Source organism: Triturus cristatus, chromosome 2_1 (assembly GCF_964204655.1).
Source record: "Triturus cristatus chromosome 2_1, aTriCri1.1, whole genome shotgun sequence".
NCBI classification, from domain to species: Eukaryota; Metazoa; Chordata; class Amphibia; order Caudata; family Salamandridae; genus Triturus; species Triturus cristatus.
In genome coordinates, this window is record NC_140581.1 from 457610438 (window position 1) to 457623854 (window position 13417).

Below are 13417 nucleotides of genomic sequence, written 5' to 3' on the forward strand. Positions count from 1 at the left end.
CCACTAACACAATATAGGGCTCAGAATAGTTCTCAGAAAATTACTCCCATGCTCAACCCTTGGTTGCTTGGCTGCAAGCAGGCAGGCTTAACTTCATAGACAGGTATGTAAAGCATTTAAAAACACCAATTCTGAAAATAATTAATACGAAACAGACAATAAAAAATCTAACACCAATTTATTACAATAGGCAATATTTTTATCTTTAAAATGACACCAAACTGAAAAAAATCCAATGTAGGGAACCGGAGATATTTAACGTTTTAGCACTATATAGCACATGCACACTTATGGCGCCTATTGGGACATCTGGTCGTGCTAGACTGGGACAAAGTCAAAGTTTCAGGTCTGACCGCGATGGAGCACTGTGCGGCTACCCTTGGCAGTAGGTCTCGGTCAAAGTTTTTATCTTCTGACTTAAATACGTTTCTGGAGCTTTTCTTCCCAGGGTCCCTCGAAGCTCTCAGCCACTCCAGATTTGGTGAGGGTTTGCCGGCTTGCCTTGCGACGAGCTCCCGGTCAAACTTATGGAAGTCAGACCTGCAGAGCTTTTCAGCGAACCAGAGATATAGGCCGGCTCGAAGTTGAAGGTGGGCGGCTTGACTCTCATGGTTGGTCCCAGACACCTTTTCTGTGTTCGGACTTAGAAACGTTTACACACCTTTTTCTCCTAGGGTCCCTCGATGCTTCTCACAAGGCTGTATTTGATGAGGGTTCACCGGCTTCGGTTTCAACCAACTCCTGGTCTAACTCTGGAAGTTGGACCTTTTCAGTGGGACGAACATGGAAGGCAGGCCTGCTTGCAGTTGAGGATCATCTGCTTGATGGCCAGGTCGAGTCGGTTCGTTGATGGAGCTTTTTTCTAAAGTTGCTCCAAGCTTCTTCAAACTTCTGGAACTTCTTCCTGAATTTCCTTTGAGGGTCCCAATGTGTCCAAAACTTACTCCAAGGGTCTGGAAAGCTCCAAGATGGTTCTTGAAAGTTTGGGACTTTGATTCCCACAATCCACTGGGACAAAACCCTTTCAAATCCACTGGTAGTACTCCAGGCTGTGGATTCTTGGTGTTGATGGTCCAGGTGAGCTCTGTTAACCTGTAGCTTGCAGGGAGTCTAGTATGTAGTATTTGTGAAGGAGGTTTTATCCACAGGGCTGTAGTTCCAGTTCTAGATTGTGCAGCAGGTGCAGTCAGTCAGAGTGCAGGGCCTGGTTGGTGCAAATCAAACTTCTCAGCATGGACCATTCTTCATCCTTCGGTTTCAAGCAGCAGATCTGAGAGGCACTCCCCCTCTCAGATACTTTTACAGTGTTCTCTGGGGTCACTCAGGAGTGCACCGTGTCCAATGAGGTGCAGAACAACACCCCAGAGCATGACCATTTCCTTCAAAGTGTGGCACAATGGTTTGTGAGTAAGCACTATATCTCAGAAATTCAGTATGGCTGAAGTCTCAGCAGAGAGGAAAGAGCTGGCTAAACCAACCTCCAGGCATCTGCACATTCCTTTCTTAAGCCTGCCATCTGGCTGGGTTCAAAGAATAGGGGTGTAAATGAAACTGGCTTCTCCTACCTGTCTCCTTATTCATTTGAAGATCATTGTCTACGACCCCTCCCCCTTACTCTGGCATTCCAATGTAGTAGAACCCTCTCCTTTCAGAATGGCTGCTTCATACCAGGGGCTACTTATCACCTCATCAAAGCAGCCTGGCTAATTCACTCAACACTGACCAATCAGGACAGATCACAGGGAAGGCTGAATTTTGGCTTACAGACACGAAAGTCTTATAACTTCTTGTCTGTACATTTTAGGATAAACTCAACAACAGCATATTGTTGGATTTATCAATACCATTCTAGTAGGGTCCTTGAATTATATTTTCAGGTTTTTCTGGCGGGAATCATTAATTAATAACATCTTGCCATGTTAACCTCTCTGGCTGAAGATCTGCAATGGCGAAAATGAACTGGGCAATTTCTCCAACACCAGGGCTTATAAAACATCTTTTATAAGGACTCTGCCTATGTCTACAGGACCCTCCACCCCTGGAAACACCTAGGGAAGACTTTAGGGTTTCTGGATATGTAAATATATTGCAGATCCTCACTCCACAGTGCTCCTAGCACAAAAACCGATTTTGGGAAGCACTTTACTACAATGTGGGAGGTGAAATGTGAACTTTCACTAAACCCAAGGTATATAAAACCTATCTTATAAGGATCCTCCTTATAAATACATGACCCACCCACCACTGGGACACCTAGGGGAGACCCTTGGGGGTACCTAATATGCCAAAATATTGTAGTTTATTAATTTTTAAGTGCCCAGAACACTTAAGTCGAGTTAGGGCACAATTTACATTTTAAAAGCAGTCCTGCGACACATAGCCGCTTTTCAACTGGCCTCAGCAGTGCACATATGCAAGTGCAGAAATGGCTGCTGGCCTCTAAACTGCCATGCCCTATTATTTATAGGTACTTAAAGGTAGTTTTGATCCCCTGCCCTATCATGTACCAGGCCTTATAGGGGAGTCCATGCCAATCATAGGGGTACCCTAATCCATAGTGTACCCTAGTGTATGTAGGTGTTTTCACTGTATTCTAAGTGTATGTTCAGCATAGCACTGGCCATGGGTATGGTTAGGCAGAGCCCAGGGACAGTCAGAGTCAGTTACGACCAAATGGGGGGTGTCCAGGGATCAAGGCGGACTATGCAACATAACCCTACATGTTTAAGTCAGTTTTTCTTTCAAAATATCATGGAGAATGAGTGTCCCTACTTCTAGTTTCCAAATAAGACTTTGGGTGTCTTTCTACTGTTATTCTCCTGATTTCACCTGCTTTCTTCTTATGCTGCTGGCCCTGACACGATTGGACCCGAGTTCCTGCTTACTTTGATTTTTTTATCTTGCCCATGTTTAATCTCTTTAAAACTTTTGTGGGTGGTATTAAAATGTAATTGGTTTCTGGACTAGCTTATGTTGTTGCTATATAGGTGCGAGCAAAGTGAAGCTACCCACATTGCCAAAAAGCTTTCCCACTGCAAATGGCAACAGTGTCTGTTTCCTAGCCTGCACTAAGGAATCCTACATGCTTGAGTAGCATTGTGGTGGTAGGAAGTAGGGTGGGAATGCCCTCTTTCCTGATGAACTACAAGTATCATAGTGCACTTTGCCGAGATTATGGTGGCAATGGACATGGTGCTGACAGAAGGCTGCCTCGTTGCACTACTAGTTCATGGTCTCCGTCAGTGGAACAGAATATACAGATAGAATTATTGCAGCATCTTTACTGATATCTGAACTTCTTCTGGCCTGTGACGCTCTACTATTAGATCATCTGATTTCTCAAGGATTTGGGCTCATTCCACAGATTTCGTGGACGAAGACTCCACTAGCACTTGATCTCATCACTAGCAGATGCACCTCTCCACACTAATTAGGTACATTTAAGCTAGTGCCAGACTGTGATGAACTGATTAACTGATTTGTTTTTAGTTAGATGCACCAAACTCTCTTACACACCCACTAAGCAATACCCTTCCACAGAGCAGCCATCAATGTTGCTTTACTAACCAGTGTCCTAGTGGTGCATTACAACATGCTATAGACTGGGGTAGCACAGTGTCACATGCGTTTCCATCAGCAGTAAGTACTCTATGGGCTGTTTCCTCAATGTGTACGTGAGGCTGGCTATTGTGCCTTCATTGGGCAAAGTGTGAGTTGGTGGCATCTACGCTTACAATGACAACAACAGACCATTTGACCGGAAGCAGAGTCTACCTGGCTGAAGACAGAATTCGCCCCACTGATGATGTGTAACATATGTGAAGCAAAACTCCCATTCTGTGGACATCTGCAGCATCTTCTTTTTCTGCTCAGTGGAAGACAGAATGAAATTTGCCTACACCCCACAAAGGGATCCCACAATGTCTCCAAGGGAATTCACACTCCCTTGACCTTTTGTTACATGTCTCACCTCTAATTTGTGGTGAAATCCTAGAAATCTATACCCTGCTTAGGTTGGCCAGAGTTATGGGGATTTATCATGGTTCACACATGCTTAGTCTTGACTGCCTGCCTTATGACCCACTGTATAATTTACCTTCAGGGCTTTAGACTATGAAAAACAAACTCTTAAACCAGCACAGATGGACATTCGACAAGGAACAGGAATCTGTGAGTTGATATTTTCGGTGAGTGGTGACAAGACTAGGACTTTAGGTTAATGCCCTGCTGTTGTGATCACCCATTGAAGATGACGGTGCTGTCCTACCAGGTAAGTGAAGAGGAAATGACACATTGCTTGAAGGAGGATAACAGAGACCTAGAGGACTGAATCCTACATGTAGGGCATCTCTAGGATGTCAGTTGTCCAGAAGTCATGAAGATCTCTCAGTTCAGCTAACCAGAATTAAGCTCAAGGTATCTGCTTTGCAAAGGATCAAGGGACTAAACACGATATTCCAGGACTTTTAGAAGAGTGGGCTTGTGTGTCCCTGGACCACCCTGTACTATCCCTAACATTGTGAAAGCAGGTATCACCGCAATTTCATTTTAGCCTAAGATGGACATGGCATGTTTTTTTTAAATAGGAGAACCAATTTCTGTTGAAAGTTGTCTTCCTCCACATATTCATGTCACCCTCTATGACAAATTGTTCTCTGTTTTGCTCTGTTTTTCAAATTAAATGAAATAGGAGTTCCAAACGTTTCTCTCAATTTGTATTGCCTCACACAACCACAACTGTATCTCTGGTAGATTTTTTCCTCCTGTTAATAAAACAAAATACAACAGACATTCCAAACGTGTCTCTCATACTGTTCTGTTGCAAACATCTGGCCTGCATCTCTGACAGATGTTAAGTTTAGTAATACATAAAATGGGTATTGCAATGGTCTCTGCCACTGTGCGTTTACTCACACAACTCTGACCTGCCTGTATGGTAGGCATACACATAACTCACGTAATACCTTGTAGTATAATCATGCGGAATTACCTAAGAAGTTCATGAGATTATGCTTGAATTAGAAGAATAATTCTGAATTTATCTCTGTCTTAATGCAAAAAGGCCCCCTCTGGTCCTAAATGGACTCAGGAATGGATTATACACTATGAAATAGTGTTAAACACCAGAACAAGAATAGCGGGTGCAAGCAGCTGATCATGCTCACTAAATCTGCTCTTGGGGTACAATGTTTCCCCAAATTACTGTCAGCATTTAGTGCCATAGCTGATATGTGGGTTAGTCATTTTTCTGAAGTGTACTCATTCTCTGTTCCTCCCATGGAGTTTAGCTTATTAGCCTCCCACCGAGTATCCCAACCTTGAGTTTCTCAGTAGAAGAAGCCATGGTCAGAATTTTAGATTTGTCAATAAATAAGGCCCCTGACCTGGATGGGATCCCAGTGGGTCTATTCTTGAGTGAACCAAAGATTGGGGCTCCTGTACTCATGCATACCCTGAATGCACGTATCAAGGTCCGCCTTTTGCTCTCATTGTCTTCCTCATTTATTGTCCTGATTTTCAAAAAGAGGGACAAGCAGGATCCAAAATGTTACCGGCCCATCTCTTTAATAGACACTACAGTGAAGATGCTCGGTAGGGTGGTTCTTAATAGACTATTGACTTGAACAGAAGAGAATTACAATTTATTAGACCTGCAGTAAGGTTTTAGGTCAGGCCCAAGAACAACTGATCAATGTTAGAATTTGCGTCTTGTGATCTCTAAATTCACAATTGCTAAACCAGGCCTTATTTACTAGGCCTTCATGGATTTAACAATAGCTTTTGACAAACTTAACCGTGACAAATTATGGGCCTTGCTTTTAAATATGGGTGTTGACCCTAACATCGTTGTCCTTCTCAGAGATTTGTACAAAGACGTTAGCCGTAGTCTATTATAATATCAATGGATCCTGCTCTGATCCATTTAAGGTGCACCATCGGGTCTGACAGCGGGACATCTTGGCACCTTTCCTGCTCACACTATATGTAAATTGGCTTAAATATCAGTTATTAAAAGACAGTCAGGATCTTTTATTGGTGCGCACAGAACCCCTCCTGGCCCTACTATATGCAGATGATACTGTTCTCTTAGCCAGGACATGAGTGAGCTTGCAAAACTTAATTGACTCCCATGTTTCTTTTACGCTCAAGGCCACTTGCGGGCTAAGGTCTGTTCTTTCCTTTACCCAGGGATCCAGTTTGATGGTGCTTGATGTTGGCTCCTGTTAGACCTGCCAGCCCTTTGGCGGTTCCCTCCTCATATTATTTTTTTTCCCTTTCCCTTCTCATTTTTTCTGTCCACTAACTACTTTGTGGGTGCTGATGTAGAGGCTCTGGGCGCCTCATCCTTACTACCTAAGGAATAGGCGCAAGGTGCTTCACTGTAAAAACAGGGAGAGGGAGGTTAGACTCACAAAATGGTGGTTCCAACTGTCACCTCAGCACCTGGGCCATAAGCTGCCATGAGAGGTTCCAGAACCTTCTGGACCACTCTGGCCAGTCAGGCCCCAGGTGATAAATAGAGGTGGGGGCAGGGCGGCCATTTTAGGAGTGGGATGAGCTGTGAGGCAGTCAGGAGTAAGGCACCTGTGTGGGGAGGTGGCTGCGCTGGATAGGGAAGTGACAGGTCTTAGGGTCTGCGCGTCTTCCAAAATCAGCTGATACCACCCCCAACCTTCTGACCGGTCCCTGAACACAGCCAAAGACTTTGGGGGTCATCGTTTCCCTGAGAGCCTCAAAGTGGACAGAAACCCGGAAGATTGGGACCCAGGAGAGAGTCGCCATCAGGAACTATCTGTCCCTCATACCTAACATTGCCTGGGATCCCTAGACAATCTGGCCCTAGCGACTGCCCACTGTCCCTGGCTATTGGGGAGGAGTCGGGGCTCTATACACGGAGATTAGCTGACCTACCTATCAGCTGTGAGGTGGGACCTGCACCCTTAATTTCAGCCCCGTCACCATTCTTTACAAGGAGTATTCACCACCGCGCCCCCGGGGTCGATAGATTGCCTGTGGCTATCAGGGACTGACGTGTGGTCATCCGGAGATCTGGTGGGAAGAGACGGAATCTCTCGCAGATAGTTGGCCGGCATCGCGTAAGGCCGCTGAGGAGAATCTTGCAGCAAGGAAGTGCAGGGCGGATCTGGCCTGGAGGTCGCGCCTAGAGTCACGTGAGCGGGGCCGGTGTTGTAGCGCCGCCCCGCTGGTGTCAATTGTGGGAGGATCTCAGTTGTGTGGAGGCCGCGCCCCCGCAAGCTGCGCTGCTACTGACGGCTGCGGGAGCCCGGAACTGTGGACGCGGAAGCTACTTGGGCCAACCCCTGATCTGAGGAAACCGCGGAGGAGCGAATCCATAAGGTGTGGGAGCGAGGGAGTGAGGCCCCCACCAGCAAGGCTCCCACCAGGAGAGGAGCCCCACTCGCAGGGTAGCTCTTGGGGGAGGCGGGTGAGCAGTGGTGCTCTGTTGTTCACCTTTCCCCCTGTGAGGGCTTCTCATCAGCGCAGCGAGCTCCGTCTGCCCCAAAGAGGTGGGCACTCGTCCTCCGTTTCGAAGGAACTTCGCGAGAGGAGGACCCCAAAGAAATAGTAAGCTGGGCCTACAAAAAGGGGTGGGGGAAAAGAGCCAAGAGAGTACAGCAGAGCCCACGAGAGCCCGCATTAACAGGCAGAAGATGTCCATGTAACCAGAGTGTTGGGCTTTAAGGAAACAAGGGCCCAGGTTGTAAATAACTATTGCTGGTCCTAAAACCACGTGTGACTGAAGTCAAGGAAATAGTGATTATGCGCATAGTGTGTAAGACGAAAAGTTCCATATTATTCTGGAAAACACATTTTGAAAAGATGAAACAAAACGTGTCACAAAAAATATATTTATTCTTTTGTTTGATTTAATCAATATTTTAGTAATCTAATTCATAGATTTTTGAACCTTCCTGTTGCCGAAGCAGCTGGATTTGGAGAAATTGGTTTCTACAATATTTACATCGCAATAATTAAACATTCACTACTGACATTTCATAAACAAGTCTCATGCATTCGAATCCATTCATACAGTCACACATGCTTGTTCATTGACACACAGAAAGAAAAAACGGTTTTTACAATAATAGGACCACAGAGTGGATTGTTGAAGCAACAAGCTTAGCTATAAACAATTCCTAATTTTAAGTATTTGAACTTCTAGTGGTCGCAATATAAGGTCTAGAAAATATTGATTAAATCAAACAAAAGAATAAATATATTTTTTGTGACACGTTTTGTTTCATCTTTTCAAAATGTGTTTTCCAGAATAATATGGAACTTTTAGTTTTAGGGCAGTTTTAGCATTCCAATTGTTTAATCTATTACAGGCTCAGCTTGACTGCTCCCAGCCTACCTCCAACATTGTTCATGACATAGTGTGTAAGACAGCAGCCCGAGTTTGGTAACAGTGAGGGGTTGGGGGTACTGCCTATCTGGAAGGGAATAATCTGGGTGATAAAGAACCTACCCCGAGACTGTATAGCTGTCACTAAGCAACTGCCAGCCGCCTGGTCATTGTCTCGCTAGTTTCTGAGAATAATAAGTTAATTGTTAGAGACAAGATAGGAGTTGGAGCGTGTTGCCATTAGGGAATCCAACTGGCAGGCGAACACTGTGCAAACTAAATGATTTCTTGAAATGGTGTAAAAGATAATTGTGGTGTAAAGTAACGTAAGGAAAAGTATTGACTATTTAAATATGATGAAATGTTCTTACCCTGAAATGTGATCCTGAATAACCCTGTTTGAGAAGACAAGATAAAGACTTCTAGTAAACTTTAAATTTAATCAGTGTAGTGACCTTTTTTCAGTGGTGTTGCGCTAGGTTGTGAGCTGGGTGTGATGCAAGCATGAGATGCCACGTTGGGATGAAAGCCTGTTGGCCTGAGCCAAGCTACCTCTAGGGAGTAGGTCCAACAGCTTCCCTTAGTTGTTTCCAAGCAAAGTGTATTCACAAGTACTGCTCTTTTGAACTTTGGCTCAAGCTTGGGCAAGAAACCACTGCAGGCCCTTCTTAAGATATATCAGGCCAAATGTGTCTTGGCTGGGACATATGGTAGTGACATATTGGTCAAGGCTGACCACTCTGCCCTCCAGATTGCCAAAAACAAATATATGAGACGGCTTCTCAGTGTTCCTCAATGCACACCTGCTTTTGTTGCCCACCAAGAGCTAGGCGTCCAGTATATAGCAGACACACTCATCCCTTAATCAGATGGATTGCAGTTTGGCTGCGGTCGGAGACTAAGTTAAACCAGGAAATTATAAGGGATTGCTTAGCCCTTGATCATGCTCTGAGAATACCCTGGTTCAAGTATGTTAAATCCCTTTTTACATCCTTGGGCCGCCCAGAATTGTTTGGAAACCCCAAGAGGATAGTAAAGTAAAATATGACCTGGATGCTGAAAACGTTTACTGCAGTGCAGCATCAAAAGAGAGCGGCAGTAGAAGGCAGCCTATCTCATCAGGGTCAGTATACCAAACCACAGCATTCTGCTGACAAGGTGCAGGCTGAATCAATTCCACTGGCTATTAGGCTCTCGAAAGGGCTTAAACTTTGGGTCGAACCTTAGTATCCACGGTTGTAATTCTATCTCAAGCCAAGACACTTTACATTTTGTTTTGTTTTGCAAAGTTTATGTGAACCCAGGCTGAGCTTTTATCTTACCGCTTTAAAAAAAATGGCTCTTTTAAATAAGTTTGTACAGCTTTAATGTTTCTACAGTTACTGGGAGACAAATGTACAGGTTTCTCCATCGCAAGTTTCCTTGCACATGCATTTAAAATAAGAAGGTCGCTCCCTGATTCATTGCCCATTCGTTTGCAGGCACTTGCCTTGAATTTCTCACTTTCTGCAGAGATAATTCAATATAGCCAGAGGAAACACATCACTCAGGTTAGTGGCTCATTTAGGTGTGAATGGTATTAATTATTCTATAAATTATTTGCTTTTGAAATTATAATGTAACTCTGATTTTTCTGATTGGGTTATTTATATTTGACATTTAAAGACGTTTTTTAAATTCTGATAATAAAAAATAAAGATTCTAGATCTATTTTCTTACTCCAAAATGCACCCTTGCATCCAAAATGGAGTCAAGGGTGCATTTTGTGCTAAGAAATAGTGCTAAATGCAAAAGAAGACGAATAGTTAGTGCAAATGGTCGGTTGCACTCGCTAAATGTGCCCTTGCAGTAGGATTTTTCCCCCAAAACTACTCTTAACTATGTGAGGAAGATTAATTGCATGATTATTGATAGTTTTACTTCAATGAGTAATGTGAAATTACTGATGTAAGCGTAATTAACATTTTCCCCAGACCTTCTCTAAGAACCTCTTTTCAAAAATAAATTAACCCACTGTTTCAAATGTCTCACGCACGAATTGTTCCTTAGCACAATGCTCCCTTGCATTTCTGGTTAATGGCTCTGTCTGTTAAAGGCCTGTATCAATTTGTTTCTAGTTTCGGTGCAAGAATTTCTCATCATTGTATATAGAAATAAAGTTATTGCACACAAGAGCCAACCTTTTCCTATTTCCTTTCATTAAAGTTTAAAAGTAGCAATAGACATTGGGAGTGGATAATACGTACCCTATTAAAGCCTGCATGGAGGAGGGGGAGCACTGTTGTCTCTTCTTGGTCTGGAGTGCTAGAAGAAAAAATAGATCAAAGTCACTTTGTGGTCAAACTAAATAATTACTATAGCACCAATTTTTAATGATTACATATTATGTGTGTTTGACCTGTCAGCCTTAGAGAGGTCTTCCCCCAAACATTTTGCCTACTTACCTTCAATTTTTGGTGAAATTCATTTCTGAGGGCCTTAGGACTCTGTACACTTTACTTAATTAAAAGGTTGGACATGTATTTTCAAGTTTTATTTTTCCTGGTAGTGAAAAACTCCTAAATTCATTTTTCACTACTGTGAGGCCCACCCCTCCTATAGAATAACATTCAGGATTCCTTATTACATTTAATATGCTATAATTACTATCTGGGAGCAGGTAGATATATCATTCTGGCATCTATTAAATTGTAATGATAAACCCTTTTTAATGGTAAAGTCAGATTTCTCAATACAATTTTGAAAACACCACTATTAGAAAGTTTGAATTTTCCTGCCCCTAGCCTTCTGAGCCTGCAGCATGTCTTAGTTCACATGACTGGGTATAGTTGCCAGTCAGAATTTGTGAATTCCTCCTAGACACTCACACAATAGAGGGGTTAGGTGTGCCCCAATGGGCCATCTGCTAGCAGGATGTGGGGCAGGGCTGGGCACAGCCCCACTTCCACCTGAATAGCCTATGCTGTGCCTTCACACAAAGGGCCTAACAACTCTGCATTGTCACTACAGCCAGTTTGGAGCCAGGGTAGGAGAGTCAGAAAATTCTATGCACTTCAAAGAATCTTTCCAGAAGCTTCTCCCACCTTCCAGAAGATGGGCACCAGAGTATAAAAATTGGACCTTCAGACCCACTCTTCAGTTCACTACTGGAACTGTGGAAGTACTCATTGAGGACTGCCTGCTGCCATAACCTGCTGTGCATTCTGCCAGGAAGGACTAGAAAGACTGTTTTTCTGCCTGGTGTCTGCCTTGAATCCTTAGAGGCCAAACTTGCTGTTAAGACCTGCATCTTCATCTGCACCCTGGAGTACCAGAAGTGACCAGAAGGACCAGTTTGCTAGCCTCCTCTTCAGAGCCACAGGGACATAAAAGGCTCCCACCATCTTGAACCCACACCTGCACCCTGCCTGAGGGAGACCTTAACCCCCAAGAGCTGTCCTGCCAGGCCTGGACCCTTGCAAAAACAACAGTTGATGGACAGAATGCAGAACAATGTCATACGTTCACCCCAGTACAGAGATCTGGGCCTAAATCCATCATTTTTTTGCTCACCATGCCATTCCAGTTTGAACCCAGCCATATGCAAATCAGTCTTGACCCTGTGCCTCATGGGAACAATCCAGCCCGAACTGCCAAGCCAGCTCCTCCCTGGACTGGAACCAAACATCCTAGGACCGGTTTCGGAGTTTCACCCCTCTTCAGCCAGGATAGCTTGATTCCAGTAGCATGGACAGCACGGGACTTACGTCTGTGCATACCCTTGGTTGCGGTGTTAAATGTGCCGAGATGGCCAATTCCCAAAACTTATCCAAAAACTGCTCTGAGAACCAGGAGGATCTAATCGCCTGTGGTGCATCGTTGGTCAAATTGACTTTGAGGCTTCACCAGCGACATGTTTTTCTCCGCAGCAACAAATCCTTTTCAGCGATCCTTCGCCAAAGAGGTATCCAGCCTCGTGGAACTGTCTTCGGCTGCAGCCCTCTTACTCGTCCTGCTGGAGATATTCAACTTCTGTTTCAGCGACTAAGTCCGCATGTAGAATTCTTCACCACGTCTTCAACCCAATGACTTCTGACAACAACGCTCCCTTCTCAGACACCTCCTGCAGCCTTGCCCCGCTGAACTGTACCGTCTCAGAACTTTTTCTTGAGTCCGAAGGTATCCCTGACTGCACCCAATCCACTTCCTGTATCTGAACAGCCCTCCACACAATCTTGCGCGACTAGATGTCCGCGAATGGAGCTTTGATCTTTTAGCCATAAAGGATAGCTTTCCCAACAAATCTGACAAGGTTTTTGAATGGATGAACACTTTCTGAGAGTGTAGGAACAAGTCTTTGCTCTCTTCTTTTGTTTAGTTAGCTTTTGAAGTGCCTCCGTACTCTTTTCCTGATTATATAATAGTTTGGGGAACCTACGGTGGCCTACCCTCTACCTCATCATTTTGTGATACTAAGGTTTTCGCTTTATACTGTTTGTGTGCTGAATAAATACTTTATACATTGCCTCTCAGTTAAGCCTAACTGCTTTTTGAGAAGCCATCAAACCAGAAGACATTACAGACAGAGAGATTCCTGCCTGCTTGGCAAGGTTCTCTAAATCTAGGGAAGCAGAGGCCTAGCAGCCACTGATCTGGCAGTCAGACAGGCCACATGCTAGGCTCTAAATGAGCTAGCAATTCCTAAATCAGAGAGCGGTGCGCCCGATTCAGCTTTTGCCATCTCCTGCATGAGCCTGGACCTCAGCAGTTTCTTTGACTATGTCTATAAAGTCTAAGAAGCCTCCTGTTGAAGGTGTAACGAATCCAACCATGGCACCAGGGTCTAGCTACAAAGGAGCAAGAAAAAAGGCATGAGTGGTGGTAGGCCTAATCTATTCCTTTCTATTAGTTAAAGGGCAGACATTAAAAAGCAGGCAATTCTCTAGACCTGGCTTTAATGCTGTGGTAGGGAAATGCACTCCCTCTCCCTATCCTTAGTAAGTGGAAGAGTGAGGGTTTGCTGCCATCAGTGGCTCCCTGTAAACTACTCATATGGTTCTCTGAAGCCAA

The 13417-nt window shown here is 44.2% G+C and overlaps 1 protein-coding gene across 1 annotated transcript in view; it reads right to left on the reverse strand.

Annotated features, from left to right (window-relative positions):
* The window catches only part of PDE8B (phosphodiesterase 8B), a 977294-nt gene that overhangs the window by 392937 nt on the left and 570940 nt on the right, over positions 1-13417 (reverse strand). Inside the window, exon 5 of the mRNA XM_085632271.1 lies at positions 10615-10672. Coding sequence (XP_085488397.1) covers positions 10615-10672 — 58 coding nt within the window. The remainder of the gene's footprint in view (positions 1-10614; positions 10673-13417) is intronic.